At 38.3% G+C, this 19810-nt stretch overlaps 1 protein-coding gene across 9 annotated transcripts in view; it reads left to right on the plus strand.

Moving 5' to 3' along the window:
* Positions 1 to 19810, plus strand: part of NBAS (NBAS subunit of NRZ tethering complex) — a 393028-nt gene that overhangs the window by 224444 nt on the left and 148774 nt on the right. For all 9 annotated transcript variants that reach the window (XR_010149189.1, XM_001161679.8, XM_009442024.5 and 6 more), the window contains 3 exons: positions 5925 to 6092; positions 8378 to 8491; positions 8752 to 8872. Coding sequence is in view for 8 of the 9 variants with exons in the window: in XM_001161679.8 (XP_001161679.4) it covers positions 5925 to 6092; positions 8378 to 8491; positions 8752 to 8872 (403 nt within the window). In the remaining variant the exon portion in view is untranslated. The remainder of the gene's footprint in view (positions 1 to 5924; positions 6093 to 8377; positions 8492 to 8751; positions 8873 to 19810) is intronic.

The following is a 19810-nucleotide window of genomic DNA, read 5'->3' on the forward strand; positions in this document are numbered from 1 at the left end:
CATTGGCGTGACCTCAGCTCACTGTAGCCTCTGCCTCCTGGGTTCAAGCAATTCTCCTGCTTCAGGCTCCGGAGTAGCTGGGATTAGAGGTGTGTGCCACCACACCCGGCTAATTTTGTGTTTTTAGTAGAGACGGGGTTTCACCAGTTGAGCAGGCTGGTCTTGAACTCCTGACCTCGTGATCTGCCCACCTCAGCCTCCCAAAGTGCTGGGATTACAGGCGTGAGCCACCGCACCTGACCACAAATGAGACCTTTGAAAATATATCTTCAAACATTTAATCAGCACAGTAAAAGCAGACTTGTTACACCTATATATAGATCCAAGCAATAGAGATTTTTCACATACTCTGAGGCTATAGCAATGAATAAATAGTGTCTCTGATCTTGAATAGCTCATTGTCTAGTTGGAAAGAACAACAAAAAAGTAAATATCAATATATTATGGTAAGTGCATTAATAGTATGCATGTAATATTTGAGTGGGTAGAAGTGTGATACTGTCTTAAGATTTTACTTACAGCAAAAATATTACATGTCAAGGAAAACTTAGAACATCTTTTTGATCTTGGAACAGGCAAAGATTACTTTTTTTTTTTTTTAAATGAGGATCCCTGTCATCCAGACTGGAAGGCAGTGGCATGATCACAGCTCACAGTAGCCTTAACCTCCAGGGCTCAAGCAATTCTACTACCTCAGCCTCCCATATAGCTAGGACTAGAGGCACGTGCCACAATGCCTGCATAATTTTTTATTTTTTATTTTGTGGAGATGGGAGTCTTGCTTTGTTGCCAGGCTGGAGATTTCTTAAATATGTTACAAAAAGTACTAATCATAGTTAAAAACTGACGAATTGGACTAATTTAAAATTAAGAACATCTGTTAATCACAAGACATTATTAAGAGAATGAAAATGTAATATACAGAGTAATAGCAAATATTCACAATTCATGTATCTAATAAGGGATGTGTATCCAGAATATATAAAGAGCTTCTATAAGTGAATAAAACAGATGGATAACCATTAGAAGAATGGCAAAAGACTCAAACAGACACTTGACAAAAGAATGTATTCAAATAGCCCAAAATATACAGAAAGGTATTCAACTTCATTAGTCTCTGGCGAGGTGCACATTAAAACCACAAAGAGATACCATTACATAATTACCAGAATTGCTCAAATGAAAAAGACATGAAATACCATTTGTTGGCGTGGATGTGGAGCAACCAGAACTCTTACAATTGCTGGCTAGTGTAATAACCACTTTAGAAAATATTTGGCACTATTTACTAAATCTGGACATATGTATATTCTATGCCTTAGCAATTCCACTGCTAAGTATATACCCAAAATATAATTACCAGCATGTCAGGGCAGCACTATTGGTATTATCTTCAATCTGGGGACTACCCAAATGCACATTAATAGAAGAAAATATAAATAAGTTCTGGCATGTTTATTACAACATGATATGACATAGTAATGAGTTGAACAATTTTTTTTTTTTTTTTTTTTTTTTAAGAGAGATGAGGTCCCATCGCATTGCCTAGGCTGGTCTCAAACTTCTGGCCTCAAGCTGTCCTCCCACTTTGGCCTCCCGAAGTGCGGGGATTACAGGCGTGGAGTTGAACAGTCTTTAACTACTCTTAAAATCTGAGTGAATGTTTGTTGAGTGGAAGAAATCAGAACAAAAGAGTACATGATTTCATTCATATAAAGTATAAAAATAGACAAAATTAATTTATGCTGCTGCAAGTCAGGATAGTGTTTGTTTTGGCAGGGTTAGTGACTGCAAGTGAGCTCAAGAGGAGCTTCTAGGATTCTGGTGGTGTTATGTTTCTTTGCCTAAGGGCTTGTTACATAAGCGTGTTAAAATTTGTTAAACCATACAGTCATTTGATGTGGCCTACACATCAATGAAAAGTTGTTTAAAGAGGATACCATGGATTAAACACAGGAAAGGAGAATATATGCTGGCCGTAATTGTCTTTGCATCATGGGGCTGTGAATAAATAGTATTCTTTTTCTTTTGCATACTTTTTTTGAATTTGCAAACCATCTTTAGTGAATTTGTATTAGTTTTATAACACAGAAAAATAAATGAGCTTAAATAAATACAAATATAAATGTGCATGTAATATTGCCAGCATGTCAAAATCCCGTAAAGAACAGGTGAACACTTTGATGCCAAATTGGGTTAAGGAGAAGAGAGGCGCAGTGGCTGATACCTGTAATCCCAGCACTTTGGGAGGCCGAGGCGGGCAGATCATGAGGTCAGGAGTTCAAGACCATCCTGGCTAACACGGTGAAACTCCATCTCTACGAAAAATACAAAAATTAGCTGGGCGTGGTGGTGGGCACCTGTAGTTCCAGCTACTTGGGAGGCTGAGGCAGGAGAATGGCGTGAACCTGGGAGGCGGAGATTGCAGTGAGCCGAGATTGTGCCACTGCAATCCGGCCTGGGTGACAGAGCGAGACTCTGTCTCAAAAAAAAAAAAAAAAGAAAAAGGAGAAGAGAGGAGGAGACACCTCTAGGCCAGTTGTCTGTAGGCAGCTTATTTAACTTATTTGTTCCTCAGTTTACTTTTCTGTCAAGTAGTATTATAATTTTTAACACTTTTATAGTGTTACTGTAAAATTTAGGGATGCTTGTACGAAACACTTAGCTCAGTCCTGGACATATAGTAGGTGTTTAATAAATGGTAGCCATTATGTTTCTTATATATTATAAATAAGATGCTGGACTTTACTGCTGGTAAATAATGTACCTAGGTCTTTGTTTCTTCTCTGTACGAACCTGGTGCTCTGTATTCCTCAACAACTTGCGCTGCTCTTTTTTTTTTTTTAACCTCCACTGTATGTAACCTTGCTTCACAAACAATTATAGTTTATCTGTTACTGACTTTCCTTCCATTTTTTTTTTTTCTTTCTCCCAGATCTCCACTAAGTTCCAGCTTGGTGATCTTGAACTTTCTTTGTTAGCTGATTGGATGGAATTTGTCTACTTGTCTGATTTATCTCGGGCCCTTTTTACATTTATATGAATTAGGATAAAAACATTTAAATGTAATATATACATTTAATTGGAAAATACCTTATGATAACTTCATTATGTTTCCAGTGTCACTACCTCAATTCAGTCGCTAATTATTTTAAGCTGAGACTGAGGCAGCAGTCTCCAAACTGGATTCTTGCTCCTGGAATAATGTTACTGAAACACAAATCTGATTGTTACTCCCTTTGTTTAAAGCCTTCCAGTGGCTTTCCCTTCCCTCTAGTTGACAATGGAGGTTCTTTGGCGTGGTTTATAGGTCTCTTGCTGGGCTTACCTCTACCTTCTTTCATCCTCATGTCCTGCTATTTCTCTTTCTGTGCTGCGTTCTGTGGCTTTGCTGAGTCACTTAAGATTCCTCTATTTTGCCATGTTTCAGAAGTTGCATCCTCTTAAGTTGTATTTTCTTCCTGAAATCATTTTCACCAGTTCTTCTCTGGAAACTCTCAATTTTTTCCCACTGAAAGATTACCTTCTCTGCGAAGCCTTCTGTGATCGTGCCTCCAGGCAGAGGATATAATGATCTCTCTTCGTGTTCTGATAATACTCTATATGTGTTAATACCTCTCGTATAAAAGTTGTTATTATTTTGTAATTATTTCTCTATATCTCTGCTTTCCTTCCTATTTTCTGAGCTCCTTGAGGGCAGAGCCTGTGTCTTACTCCTTTTTGTCACCCCATTGCCTAGTAGGAGATATGTAAACTGAGAGAGAAAATGAGTTCATGTGTGGAACACCAGCTATAAGGGAATTGAAGAAATGTAGTTTTTAGCTTCTCAACTTCTAGCAACAGTAAGACAATCTGTAAGGGGGTCTGAGTGGAGCTGAGTGAACTAAACTGTAGTATATGCCACAATCTGGAACCCAGGAGGAGGCACTGTATTTTATTGGCACTCAAACCTCAAGCAATTATTTTTTGCATTGTTGCCCTGATAGTATATAAGCTTTTTATCTGTTTTTTTCTTTATTTATATGTCATTCATTTTTGTATGTTGTTTTTTTCATAATTAAGTTATAGTATATAATATTGAATTGAGTTGATGGTTTTTGCACTTTCTAATGCCCGAGAAACCAACAAGAAACAATTTTATTTTATTTTTTTGCATGACCAAACCAGTTTAGAATACGTATGGGCAACCCTAAACAACAGCCAGTTGGGTAAATTGTATGCATTGGTTAATATAGCTTACATATGTTTCCCTTTAGAAGTAAGAATAAATGCATTTATTTGTGTCCTAACATATTTGTTTTCTGTTGCTGCTGTTGTATATTACCACAAACTTTGCAGCTTTAGAACAATACAGTTGATTATTTTACCATTCCCATGTGACAGAAATTTGACAGACTTGGTTGAATCTCTTCTTAGAGCCACACAAGGCCAAAATCAAGGTGCCGACAAGGCTGTGTTCTTTTCCAGAGGCTCTGGAGAAGATCTTGTTTCTGTGCTCATTCATGGTGTTGGTAGATTTAATTCCTCATGGTTGTAGGACTGAGGTCTGCATTATCTTACTGGATGTCGCCTGAGGGCTGTTCTCAGTGTCTACAGGCTGCCTACATTCTTTGGCCTGTGGTTCCCTTTCTTCCTCTTCAAAGCCAACAACTGTGGGTTGAGTTCCCTCCTGCTTCAAATCTCTCCTGCCGCTTCCTTCATGGCTTATCTCTGACACTCACTCTCCCTGATCCTTATTGAGAAATATCCTCTGCTTTAAGGGCTCTTGTGATTAGCTTGGTCCTACTCAGATAATTCAGGATAATCTCCTCACTTCAGGTCTGTACTGTTAATCACACTTACAAATTTTCTTTGCCATGGCATGTTACATAGTCACAGGTTCTAGGGATTAGGATATGGCCATCATTGGGGGCCCATAATTCTACTTACCATATATGGCAACTGTCAGCTTGATCTAAAAGAGTGAGTTTTAAGTATTTGTTATGTGATGATGCCTGGGTAATTAATTGATTACATGATTTATTACTTTATTATTACTTACATTGTGTCTTAATGAATAACATGATATAGATCTAAGTAGCCAAACTAAGCTATTACGTTATCCTTCTGTGATCACAACAAGCTATTGGTATTGATAAACTAAACCTTAAGTTTTTCTTCTGTTTAACTGAGATTCTTAAGAAAAAAATAGTAAGTGGAAGTGGATAGACACTAAACTAGGAAGTTATAGAACAAATAATATTTTTCTTTGACTAAATGCAGATATGGTCTTCATCCTTTCTGTTTAAAAGACTGTAATTAATGTATTGACATTTTCTCCTCGTGGAATCTCTCAGATTAGTAAATGGAGAGTGAGAATTTCAGCTGATTGCTTCAAGATTGGCAGGAGGTACCGTACACATTATAAACCCATCAAACACTATTAATTACCTACTTGTTTAGATGGAAAACATGCCTTTTAATAGTTAAAGGTTGATTGTCTGAATGTTCTACTTCTTTCTGGGTCACAGTGGCATTATTCAGAGGAATAATTTATTTCTTAATTAATCTAAATAATAAATACTTCAAAATGTATTGTCAAGGAAACAAATATGAGTATCTCATGGTTAGGATATTAGATTGGTAAAAAATAAAATACCAATTATTTGCTTTATAAGTACTTCTGAGGGATTATTTAATACACTATGGGGTTTTTCTCTTTTCCCAATTCTATTTTTATTTTTTGGCAAATGATTGAGAGAGGAACAATATGTTGATAGTGCTCTTTTAACATTTATTTTGTTACAAGCAAAGTTGGATGGATTTTTAAATTTATCTGTCTTCAAGTTTAATATCTGATCATTTTAAGCAGTCGCATTATCACTGTCTTCTCTGTTCTTATGGTAATGCATTTTTGCCCTTGCTATTTTGTTTCTTTAATACAGGATGAAGTAGGTGTTCCAGGTAGCAATTCAGCTGACCTATTACGCTGGACCACTGCTACCACCATGAAAGTCCTTTCCAACACCACAACCACCACCAAAGCGGTGCTGCAGGCCGTCAGTGATGGGCAGTGGTGGAAGAAGTCTTTAACTTACCTTCGACCCCTTCAGGTAAGCAATGCATCTTTCTTTTTAAAATCAACTGCATGGTTTATATAAATTCATTAGCAATGTTTCAGTTGTTTTCACTGTTATATCTTTATCTTCTCTAGATTGTTAAAACAATCTCTTAAGAAATGCAGGCCTCTCATCAGATAGGGAATGAGTAATCTCTTTTATAGAATGTGATATATTCCCATGGAGTACTTGCAAAGGACAATAATAGAGATTTAGGTAAGGCTCGGTTTATATATCAGAATTTAGTGTGATGAAAAGAAAAATTTTATCAATGCTTACTTGCTTTTGCTATTATTTCTACAGACTGGTAGTTGAGGAAGAGTGCTCGGAGGCAGACTGGGGGCTCTCAGGAAGGAGAACAGTTGAACAGATTCTTGCTTCCATTCTGGAAGTCAGTCAGGGCAGGCAGTAGAGCAATTGAGTTTGCTCTGCATTCTCATACTGCAGTCCTTTAATCTCACACTGGAAAACAAAGAGGAAAAACATACAACTATTAGCAGTTCACCTCAAACAAACACTCCATGTGCATCTCATTCATTCATTCAGCAAATACTTATTAGGCATTATTTTCCTGTCAAATGTCCTAATCACTGGGAATATGGTGAAGAAACACTTCAGTCTAATTCCCTTCCCCTGTGGAACTTACATGTCAGTGAGGGAGACACAGAAAATACATATTTGTATAATAATGTAATGGCAGGTGATAACAAGCATGACAGAGATAACATAAGCAAGGTGGGTAAATACTGAGGAGGGAAGTTCTGATTAAGATAGAGAAGTTAGGTTTTTCAGAGAAGGAGTCACTTCGAGCAGAGATATGATTGAACCAAGGAGAACAAATACAAACTCCAGCTCCCCTGGACTGGGGCAGCACACTTGACATCTGCATAGAACATAAAAGGGGCCAGTGTGGTCTGAGCTGAGTGAACAATGGGGAGAATGGTAGGAGATGAGATCAGAAGGTGGTGGGGAGGCCCATCATTGAGAGCCTCATGTAGACTGTGATAACAACTATAGATTTTGATTTTGAGTAAGATGGAAAGCTTATGGAGAATTTCAGCAATGCAATTGTGTGATCCAACTTTACTTTTACTATGCTCATTTAAGTGCTGTAGAAAGAGAAGAAAAGAGACAGTGAGATCAGTCCTCCCGGTGAGAGAAGTGGGTAGTTTGAACCACGGTAGTGATGAAGGCAGTGGGAAGAGGTTGGTTTGGGGATGGGATATATTTTTTAGACCTTCTGGTGGTCTGGATGTGGAAGAAAGAGGAGACCTAAGAACAATGGTCCAAACAGTTGGATAAATGAAGATGCCGTTTACTGAGACGCTATTAAATCTCAGCTGTAATTTTTATCATTTGCAGCAGCAGCTTCATCGTTTCCCTAGACTATGCTTGGCATAAAGTAACCACAATAAACCTTGGAGGAATGGGTGAATTCCTTTTACTTGGCTCTTCCAGTAAGGAGCTTTACAATCTATTTGGAGAGAGCAAAACATAATTAACTATAATCTAGGCATACTTAAGTTCTTGCTACTCTGCAGTGCTGGTAACAAGTCTCAAAGCCGTGTGTGGGGTGGTAGTTGTGAAAGAGATGGGGATCATGAAAGGGACACAGTCATATCATCTTGCATCCATCTGTCAAGGATTCAGCAGGTAAGGTCTGAACTGGGCCTGGAAGGAAAGTTAGGATCTAACCAGGCAGTCGGCATGGCAGGACCTTCACAGTGGGAGAGAAAGACATAGAAGCGGATAGGATGCATAAAGCAGGCAGTTTGGTTGAGGTGGAAAGTTAGCTTTTAATGTTAGTTAACATTTAACAACCTCAAATGATGTTCCACATAGTTTAGTTGTTCGGCTGTTGGTTGTTTGCCTTGTTCAGAGCTACTAAAGGATTTTTAAGGAGGGCAGCAACACAGACAAGATGATGTTTTCGAGTGGTTATTCTGACTGTAGTATAAAAACTCACCATGTGAACAACATTGGTTGCTTCAGTGTTTCTAATTCATTGATGTCAAAGTGACCAGGAAAAGAAAAAGGCACTGCAGGGTGGGGTTGATGTGCTGCTCTTAGCATGTAGTTATGATCCTTCATTCTCTGCCGGATATGTGTGTGACTCTGGCTCTCTTTTTAGGTCGTGGGAAATGCAGCAGGCATTACCAGTTTCTTTTGAAATCAGCCTTTTCTTCCTCCCTCTCTCCCTTCTTTCCTTGCTTTTACTTCTTCTACCTCCTTGCCTTCTCTTTCTTTTTATCCATTGTTCTGTACTTTTTTCTTTTTAGGGGCAAAAATGTGGTGGTGCATATCAAATCGGAACTACAGCCAATGAAGATCTAGAGAAACAAGGGTGTCATCCTTTTTATGAATCTGTCATCTCAAATCCTTTTGTCACTGAGGTAAGGACAGCATGTCTAGGAAGATAGATTTAACTGTCATGCTGTTGTAGACAGTAGAAACAAAAACTAAAATTTTCTTGAAAATAGACTTATTTGTCTTGGTTCTGTTTAAAAATGTTTCATAAAATAACATGCTTTAGTTTGTGAGCAGTTATTATTCAAGTCACCAGAAAGCATAACATCCTATAATTGTTTTCTAAGCATATATTTGTAGGACAAAAGGCACCCTACTAGATAGTGAAACTGCTTCTTTTGTGTAGTCTGAAGGGACCTATGACACCTATCAGCATGTTCCAGCGGAAAGCTTTGCAGAAGTATTGCTGAGAACTGGAAAATTGGCAGAGGCTAAAAATAAAGGAGAAGTATTTCCAACAACTGAAGGTAAGAGAGAAGGTTCTAGTTCCTTGACAGTGTGTAACTCTAGGTGAACATTGTTAACCAAGAATTTGTGAATGAACAAGAGTTTGGAAAAGAAATTTTTCAGTAATTTTGAATTGCATAACTTGACATCATCATTCATTCATTCATCCATTTATTAATTTTGTTTAAAACACTTATTGAGAACCTGCTATTTTCAGGATTTGTACGTAAATTGAGGATTTAAAGGGATGAATATCATTCCTATCTTTAACTGGCTAGTTATGTAAAGTGATTCTCCTAGTGAATGGAAAAAATTCTCAATAAAATTTATTTCCTGATTTTATGCTTAATGGAATGTAGATCATATTTGATCTTCAGAATTTTCTGCTTGGTGGAATATCTTTCCATGTGGAAATTTTTGAAAAGAATTAAAGGCATGCAAGTTTACCGAAGACAGCTTATAATTTATACCTTTTTTTCCTTTAGCCTCCTTCTTTTTAAGTTTCTAGGATAGTTTCTTTGACTGTGTCCTTTCAATTCCTCCTCTCTCTGCTCTGCCATCCTTAGCGAATATCTCATAATTCAAAGGCTGCTGGAACTTCAGCTGTCTTGTCTATATTTCAGATGTCAGCGAGGAGGAAAAGGGTGAAGGAAAAGCAGTTTTCTTGAAAGTCCTATCCACAGCTTGCACTTATTATTTTATTACTTATTATTACTTTTTATTGTATTACTGGCCACCTCTAACTGCCAATAAGCCTGGACAGTGCCGTCTGTTAACTGAGCACGTTGCTATGTAAAGTAAAATTTGGGAAAATGCATACAGGAAATAGAACTGCTAATTCCGCCCAAAAGCTGATACTATAGCTTATTTTAGATGTTTTTTTCTATCAATCAGTACTCACATGCTGCTGGAGAGAGGAGAGGCAAATACCACTTCCCTATCCACTGTGCAGGTCCCTTGAACACTAGAGGTTTTTACTAAGTATATCATATTTCTTCAATTCTGAGATGCATGTTTTTCTACCTATCCTTCTCTAATCAGGGCATGTATCACAATTATGGATATATTTATGTTTCTTTTCTTCTCCAAAAAGCTATTATTAAATTTATGGTACATCTTACAGTTGAAATTGAATATATATGAAAAGTATAGGCATGTTTCTCTTTCCCTGTTTAATTATTCTTTATTACTTCTTGCTTTTCTTTTTATTGTCTTACATCAGTTGCTCATGGATTAAATATGAATGGTTATCAAGGTAGTTTGTACAGATATAATCTGAGACCTTAAGAAAATACTAGGTTGGATGTGGACCTATTATTTGGTGTAATAACGGACTGAAGTAATAACCAGAACATTCGCAAACATTGGTTTATACGATATTTTTATTATTTAGTCTATAAAGTGTGAGCATACCTTGTTTTATTGTTCTGTACTGTATTGCACTTTGCAGATACAGTGATTTATTAAAAATTGAAGGTTTATGGCAACGCTATGTCAAGCAAGTCTATCAGAACCATTTTTCAACACTGCTCATTTCATGTCTGTGTCACATTTTGATAATTCTCACAATATTTCACACTTTTTCATTATTATTGTATCTGTTATGGTGATTTGTGATTAGTGATCTTTGATGTTACTATTGCAGTTGTTTTGGGGCACCATGAACTGCACCAATATAAGATGTAAACTTAATTGATAAATGTTGTGTGTGTTTTGACTGCTCCACTGACCAGCCATTTTCCATCTCTCTCCTTCTTCTTGGGTCTCTCTGTTCTCTGAGGCACAATATTGAAATGAGGCAAGTTAATAACCCTATAATGGCCTATAAATATTCAAGCGAAAGGAAGAGTTGCACATCTCTAAATGAAAAGCTAGAAATGATTAAGCTTAGTGAGGAAGGTGTGTTGAAAGCTGAGAAAGACTGAAAGCTAGGCATCTTGCACCAAATAGTTAGCCAAGTTGTGAATGCAGAGGAAAAGTTCTTGAAGGAAATTAAAAGTGCCACTCCAGTGAACACACAGATGATAAGAAAGCAAAACAACCTTATTGCTGATGTGGAGAGAGTTTTAGTGGCCTGGATAGAAGATCAAACCAGCCACAACATTCCCTTAAGCCAAAGTGTAATCCAGAACAGGTCCCTTTTACTGCCTTTAATTCTGTGAAGGCTGAGAGAGGTAAGGAAGCTACAGAAGAAAAGTATGAAGCTGGCAAGGTTGGTTCATTTTGAGAAATTGCCACAGCCACCACAACCCTCAGCAACCACAATCCTGATCAGTCAGCAGCCATCAACATTGAGACCCTTCACCTGCAAAAAGATTAGGACTTACTGAACGCTCAGATGATTATTAGCATTTTTTAGCAATAAAGGATTTTTAAATTAAGATATATGCATGGTTTTCTAGACATAATGTTATTGCATGCTTAATAGACTACAGTATAGTATAAACACAACTTTGATATGCACTGAGGAACCGAATAATTTGTGTGATACAGTTTATTGCAATATTTGCTTTATTGCAGTAGTCTGGAACAAAACTCACAGTATCTTTGAGGTATGCTTGTACATGTATGTGAATTTGAATACCTCTCATATAAAAGGTATGGTTTACGAAAAGGCAAAGTAATGGAAGCACATAGTTAAAGGTCTTAAAGATGGCTGCTTTCTTGGAGTAGACCCTCTCAAACTGATTTCTCAGTGTATTAAGGCTTCTGATATTTTCTAGTGCTGTTTTTGGAGAAATGTTGAGTATGTAAGCAATTAGGCCCTTGAGAGGTGCATATTTCTGGGTTAGTCGGCCTCCTCTTTTCATAGAATCCTTACAGTGCTCAGCCATCTTTGTTGTAGTTGATAACTAAATGATGAGACATCAAAATGATCTTGAGAAGTAAAGCAAATAGTGACGTTTTCTTGTGGAGCTTTAGGGAGTGGGAGAAACATACTTGAAGATGATCAGGGATCTCTTCCAGTTCCCTTTCTAACTGTGTGGATATTATTCACTGAAAGAGAGGTCCTTGAGCCACCTGTGTGCTAGCCCTGTCCTAGGAACTTAGAATATAAAGTAGGAGACATTGTCCCTGCCTTCAACGGGCTTATAAAAGAGTTGGGGAGACAGATTTGTGAGTGATAGGTGCTATGACAGGCAAACCCAGAGGCATTGGGATTGTAGAGATGGCAGCTGAGGGAGAAGGTGTTGTGAAGAGGCCTTCTGAAGCAGCCGATATTTGACTTGGACTTGGAAGGATGAATAAGGGAGGAAATAGATAGAGAGATGGGTTTGGAGGAAGAAGAAATGGGATATTTTAGGAAGAGGGAATAAAATTCATCGAGGCAAAGAAGATTTAAAACTTTATGATTTGTCAGGGATTTGTAGGCTATTCCAATACCTGGAGAGGAAGGGTATGTGTGGCCAGCCAGTGGAGAGATGAAGCGATAGTAGGCTGAGAAGAAATGCAAGGCTTTGTGAGTGAATTTAAACATTTTGAAGGAACCCTCTATCAAAAGCTGTAGGGATTTCAAGTAGAAGAATATTATTCCATTTTTCTTTGCTTCCATTTTCTTATCTATAAAATGGGCATAACAGCCTGAATGTTCTGTCCCGGGCTGTTGCTCTCCGATGACACCCTGATGTGCACCTTCGCTCACACTGGTCCCCTGACCTGCATGATTGTCCTCGCTACCATCTTGCCCTTTACTCGATCCAATTAGGATTTCACAATTTTTTCAAACTTACCTCTGTAGTTCTCCTTCCTGGTTATACTTTAGAATCTCTTAGGAATTTTTAAGAAATATTGTGGCCCTAGAATCCGTTGTAGGTGATTTTTTTTTTCCAGAAACTGTGGAGTTGGGCCCAGGTTTTTTTGTTTTGTTTTGTTTTGTTTTTTGTTTGTTTGTTTGTTTGTTTGTTTTGAGACAGGGTCTTGCTCTGTCGCCCAGGCTGGAGTGCAGTGGCGTGATTGTGGCTCACTGCAATCTCAACCTCCTGTGCACAAGTGACCCTCCCACCACTGCCTCCTGAGTAGCTGAAACTACAGGTGCGCACCACCATGCCCAGCTAATTTTTTGTTGTTGTTAATGCAGAGACAGAGTCTCCTCGTGTTGTCCAGGCTGGTCTCAAACTCCTGGGCTCAGGCAGTCTTCCCATCTCAGCCTCCCAGAGCACACCTGGCTCATACATCAAGTGTTTTCTAGAGAACCTCAAGGAATTCAGTTGTGAAACCATAGTCAAGACTGTTGGGAAAGTTTCACTTCAGATATTAGGTTCTCCCCAGCCTCATGTGTCCATTCTTCATACTGAGACTTAACTCTCTGAGCTTCTCACCAGGCAGCACAGAGAAAGCTCCCTGTGTCTTTTATGGCTGTGTGTGGTCTCTTCAACTTAAGGCTCAAACTCTGAGTACCACATCTACTTCTCACTCTTTTTTCCTCAAAGCTGTGAGGATTTTCTATGTGGTGGGTGCACAATGAATGTCTCCTCACCATGATGAAAGTACAGTGTGTCTATCGGAGTCATTGGGCCAGTGAACTGAGCGTATGCTCTTAGTGCGTCTGCATCCTAGTGTGTGTACTGTTCTTAGTCATGTCTATGGGATTTTAAGGGCTTGCAGTGACTTTTTGTCTGCCCTGGTGTTTCTTGAGATTATATTTTCTGACAATCCGATTTTAATATTTCACCACAGAAGGAATGTAAGTCTACTAAGGAGTTAAAAATTTGAAATATCATTGAGCGATAAAAACATTTCAGAGCACTTACAATTTTTATTAAAAAATGTATTAATATACCATCAATATGAAATATAGAGGTGATTTTAATAATAATCTCTTTTATTTACATTTGGGTTTATAATTTATGAAGCATTTTCCTATTCCCTATCACATTTTGTATATTTTGATAATGCCAATATATCTGGAACAGTTACTTTTGGCTATTTTATAGTGTCAAATATTTGTCAGAAACTCAGCAGAATTGAAGAGTGATGTAGGTTATAAATGACACAGATTAAAAATTGTGGTAAAAAAGTAATTCTTGACTTTGGTTTAGCAGTAGGTCATAATACAAATTAAACTTCCTAACATAATCTGACTTTTTAGAACTTTTTAATAAAGTTGATGAAAAGATTTTTATGGAGACTAACTAAAGAAAGTTGGTCATTATTTATTTAGAAAATGAATGATTTAATGGCTAATGATTTCCAAATCAATAATATGGGCAACTTTCCTCTGTGGGTTTTGTTCTAGAATTAAATTTATCAGAGTGCTTTCCAGAGGCACTTACTTTGCACAGAATTAGTGCTTGAAGGCTTAAGCATAGATTTCTGTTTTTTAAAAATTTTATTTATTTATTTATTTATTTTTTATTATACTTTAAGTTCTAGGGTACATGTGCACAACATGCAGGTTTGTTACATATGTATGCATGTGCCATGTTGCTTTGCTGCACCCATCAACTCGTCATTTACATTAGTTATTTCTCCTAATGCTATCCCTCCCCCAGCCCCCCACCCCCTGACAGGTCCTGATGTGTGATGTTCCCCGCCCTGTGTCCAAGTGTTCTCATTGTTCAATTCCCACCTATGAGTAAGAACATGTGGTGTTTGGTTTTCTGTCCTTGTGATAGTTTGCTGAGAATGATGGCTTCCAGCTTCATCCATGTCCCTGCAAAGGACATGAACTCATCATTTTTTATGACTGCATAGTATTCCATGGTTTATATGCCACATTTTCTTAATCTGGTCTGTCATTGATGGACATTTGGGTTGGTTCCAACTCTTTGCTATTGTGAATAGTGCCACAATAAACATATGTGTGCGTATGTCTTTATAGTAGCGTGATTTATAATCCTTGGGGTATATACCCAGTAATGGGATCGCTGCGTCAAATGGTATTTCTAGTTCTAGATCCTTGAGGAATTGCCACACTGCCTTCCACAATGGTTGAACTAATTTACACTCCTACCAACAGTGTAAAAGTGTTCCTATTTCTCCACATCCTCTCTAGCATCTGTTGTTTCCTGACTTTTTAACGATCGCCATTCTAACTGGCATGAGATGGTATCTCATTGTGGTTTTGATTTGCATTTCTCTGATGACCAGTGATGATGGGCATTTTTTCATGTGTCTGTTGGCTGCATAGATGTTTTCAGAAGTGTCTGTTCATATCCTTTGCCCACTTTTTAATGGGGTTGTTTGCTTTTTTTCTTGTAGATTTGTTTCAGTTCTTTGTAGATTCTGGATATTAGCCCTTTGTCAGATGGGTAGATTGCAAAAATTTTCTCCCATTTTGTAGGTTGCCTGTTCACTCCGATGGTGGTTTCTTTTGCCATGCAGAAGGTCTTTAGTTTAATTAGATCCCCTTTGTCTATTTTGGCTTTTGTTGCCATTGCTTTTGGTGTTTTAGTCATGAAGTCCTTGCCCAGGACTATGTCCTGAATGGTATTGCCTAGGTTTTCTTCTAGGGTTTTTATGGTTTTAGGTCTAACATTTAAGTCTTTAATCCATCTTGAATTAATTTTTGTATAAGGTGTAAAGAAGGGATCCAGTTTCAGCTTTCTACATATGGCTAGCCAGTTTTCCCAGCACCATTTGTTAAATAAGGAATCCTTTCCCCATTTCTTGTTTTTGTCAGGTTTGTCAAAGATCAGATGGTTGTAGATGTGTGGTGTTATTTCTGAGGGCTCTGTTCTATTCCATTGGTCTATATCTCTGTTTTGGTCCCAGTACCATGCTGTTTTGGTTACTGTAGCCTTGTAGTATAGTTTGAAGTCAGGTAGCGTAATGCTTCCAGCTTTGTTCTTTTGGCTTAGGATTGTCTTGGCAATGTGGGCTCTTTTTTGGTTCCATATGAGCTTTAAAGTAGTTTTTTCCAATTCTATGAAGAAAGTCATTGGTAGCTTGATGGGGATGGCATTGAATCTATAAATTACCTTGGACAGTATGGCCATTTTCACTATATTGATTTTTCCTATCCATAAGCATGGAATATTCTTCCATTTGTTTGTATCCTCTTTTATTTCCTTGAGCAGTGGTTTGTAGTTCTCCTTGAAGAGGCCCTTCACATCCCTTGTAAATTGTATTCCTAGGTATATTATTCTCTTTGTAGCAATTGTGAATGGGAGTTCATTCATGATTTGGCTCTCTGTCTGTTATTGGTGTATAGGAATGCTTGTGATTTTTGCACCTTGATTTTGTATCCTGAGACTTTGCTGAAGTTGCTTATCAGCTTAAGGAGATTTTGGGCTGAGATGATTGGGTTTTCTAAATATACAATCATGTCATCTGCAAACAGAGACAATTTCACTTCCTCTTTTCCTAATTGAATACCCTTTATTTCCTTCTCCTGCCTGATTGCCCTGGCCAGAACTTCCAACACTATGTTGAATAGGTGTGGTGAGAGAGGGCATCCTTGTCTTCTGCTGGTTTTGAAAGGGAATGCTTCCAGTTTTTGCCCATTCAGTATGATATTGGCTGTGGGTTTGTCATAAATAGCTCTCATTATTTTGAGATTCATTCCATCAATACCTAGTTTATTGAGAGTTTTTAGCATGAAGGGCTGTTGAATTTTGTCGAAGGCCTTTTCTGCATCTATTGAGGTAGTCAGGTGGTTTTTGTCATTGGTTCTGTTTATGTGATGGATTATGTTTATTGATTTGCATATGTTGAACCAGCCTTGCATCCCAGGGATGAAGCCTACTTGATCGTGGTGGATAAGCTTTTTGATGTGCTGCTGGATTTGGTTTGCCAGTATTTTATTGAGGACTTTCGCATCAATGTTCATCAGGGATATTGGTCTAAAATTCTTTTTTTGTTGTGTCTCTGCCAGGCTTTGGTATGAGGATGATGCTGGCCTCATAAAATGAGTTAGGGAAGATTCCCTCTTTTTCTATTGATTGGAATCGTTTCAGAAGGAATGGTACCAGCTCCTCTCTGTACCTCTGGTAGAATTCGGCTGTGAATCTCTCTGGTTCTGGACTTTTTTTGGTTGGTAGGCTGTTAATTATTGCCTCAATTTCAGATCCTGTTATTGGTCTATTCAGAGATTCAACTTCTTCCTGGTTTAGTCTTGGGAGGGTGTATGTGTCCAGGAATTTATCCATTTCTTCTAGATTTTCTAGTTTATTTGCGTAGGATGTTTATAGTATTCTCTGGTGGTTGTTTGTATTTCTGTGGGATCGGTGGTGATATCACCTTTATCGTTTTTTATTGCATCTATTTGATTCTTCTCTCTTTCCTCTTTATTGCTCTTGCTAGTGGTTTATCAATTTTGTTGATCTTTTCAAAAAACCAGCTCCTGGATTCATTGATTTTTTGAATGGTTTTTTGTGTCTCTATCTCCTTCAGTTCTGCTCTGATCTTAGTTATTTCTTGCCTTCTGCTAGCTTTTACATTCGTTTGCTCTTGCTTCTCTAGTTCTTTTAATTGTGATGTTTGGTGTCGATTTTATATCTTTCCTGCTTTCTCTTGTGGGCATTTAGTGCTATAAATTTCCCTCTACACACTGCTTTAAATGTGTCCCAGAGATTCTGGTACATTGTGTCTTTGTTCTCACTGGTTTCAAAGAACATCTTTATTTCTGCCTTCATTTCGTTATGTACCCAGTAGTTATTCAGGAGCAGGTTGTTCACTTTCCATGTTGTTGTGTGGTTTTGAGTGAGTTTCTTAATCCTGAGTTCTAATTTGATTGCACTGTGGTCTGAGAGAAAGTTTGTTGTGATTTCTGTTCTTTTACATTTGCTGAGGAGTGTTTTACTTCCAATTATGTGGTCAATTTTAGAATAGGTGTGATGTGGTGCGAGAAGAATGTATATTCTGTTGATTTGGGGTGGAGAGTTCTGTAGATGTCTATTAGGTCCGCTTGGTCCAGAGCTGAGTTCAAGTCCTGGATATCCTTGTTAACCTTCTTTCTCGTTGATCTGTCTAATATTGACAGTAGGGTGTTAAAGTCTCCCATTATTAGTGTGTGGGAGTCTAAGTCTCTTTTAGGTCTCTAAGGACTTGCTTTATGAATCTGGGTGCTCCTGTATTGGGTGCATATATATTTAGGATAGTTAGCTCTTCTTATTGAATTGATCCCTTTACCATTATGTAATGGCCTCCTCTGTCTCTTTTGCTCTTTGTTGATTTAAAGTCTATTTTATCAGAGACTAGGATTGCAACCCCTGCTTTTCTTTTTTGCTTTCCATTTGCTTGGTAGATCTTCCTTCATCCCTTTATTTTGAGCCTATGTATGTCTCTACATGTGAGATGGGTCTCCTGAATACAGCACACTAATGGGTTTTGGCTCTTTACCCAATTTGCCAGTCTGTGTCTTTTAATTGGGGTATTTAGCCCATTTATATTTAGGTTAATATTGTTAATGTGTGAATTTGATCCTGTCATTATGATGTTAGCTGGTTATTTTGCCCATTAATTGATGGAGTTTCTTCCTAGCCTTGATGGTCTTTACAATTTGGCATGTTTTTACAGTGGCTGATACCAGTTGTTCCTTTCCATGTTTAGTGCTCCCTTCAGGAGCTCTTGTAAGGCAGGCCTGGTAGTGACAAAATCTCAGCATTTGCTTGTCTGTAAGGGATTTTATTTCTCCTTCCCTTATGAAGCTTGGTTTGTCTGGATATGAAATTCTGGGTTGAAAATTCTTTTCTTTGAGAATGTTGAATATTGGCCCCCACTCTCTTCTGGCTTGTAGGGTTTCTTCCAAGAGATCTGCTATTAGTCTGATGGGCTTCCCTTTGTGGGCAACCCAACCTTTTGTGCTGGCTGCCCTTAACATTTTTTCCTTTATTTCAACCTTGGTGAATCTGACAATTATGTGTCTTGGGGTTGCTCTTCTCGAGGAATATCTTTGTGGTGTTCTCTGTATTTCCTGAATTTGAATGTTAGCCTGTCTTGCTAGGTTGGGGAAGTTCTCCTGGATCATATCCTGAAGAGTGTTTTCCAACTTGTTTCCATTCTCCCCATCACTTTCAGGTACACCAATCAAACGTAGATTTGGTCTTTTCACATAGTCCCATATTTCTTGGAGGCTTTGTTTGTTTCTTTTTACTCTTTTTTTCTCTAACCTTGTCTTCTTGCTTTATTTCATTAATTTGATCTTCAATCACTGATACTCTTCCACTTGACCGAATTGGCTACTGAAGCTTGTGCATGCATCATGAAGTTCTCGTGCCATGGTTTTCAGCTCCATCTGGTCATTTAAGGTCTTCTCTACACTGTTTATTCTAGTTAGACATTCGTCTAACCCTTTTTCAAGGTTTTTAGCTTCCTTGCAATGCATTAGAACATGCTCCTTTAGCTCGGAGAAGTTTGTTATTACCGACCGTCTGAAGCCTACTTCTGAAACTCGTCAAAGTCATTCTCCATCCAGCTTTGTTCCGTTGCTGGTGAGGAGCTGTGATCCTTTGGAGGAGAAGAGGTGCTCTGGTTTTTAGAATTTTCAGCTTTTCTGCTCTGGTTTCTCCCCATCTTTGTGGTTTTATCTACCTTTGGTCATTGATGTTGGTGACCTACAGATGGGATTTTGGTGTGGATGTCCTTTTTGTTGATGTTGATGCGATTCCTTTCTGTTTGTTAGTTTTCCTTCTAAGAGTCAGGTTGCTGAGCTGTAGGTCTGTTGGAGTTTGCTGGAGGTCCACTCCAGACGCTGTTTGCCTGTTCATCACCAATGGAGGCTGCAGAACAGCAAATATTGCAGAACAGCGAATATTACTACCTGATCCTTCCTCTAGAACCTTCATCCCAGAGTGGCACCCCCTGTATGAGGTGTCTGTTGGCCCCTACTGGGAAGTGTCTCCCAGTTAGGCTACACGGGGTCAGGGACACACTTGAGGAGGCAGTCTGTCCTTTCTCAGAGCTCAAACGCTACGCTGGGAGAACCACTGCTCTCTTCAGAGCTGTCAGACAGGGATGTTGAAGTCTGTAGAAGTTGTCTGCTGCCTTTTGTTCAGCTATGCCCTGCCCACAGATGT

Source organism: Pan troglodytes, chromosome 12, assembly GCF_028858775.2.
Source record: "Pan troglodytes isolate AG18354 chromosome 12, NHGRI_mPanTro3-v2.0_pri, whole genome shotgun sequence".
NCBI classification, from domain to species: Eukaryota; Metazoa; Chordata; class Mammalia; order Primates; family Hominidae; genus Pan; species Pan troglodytes.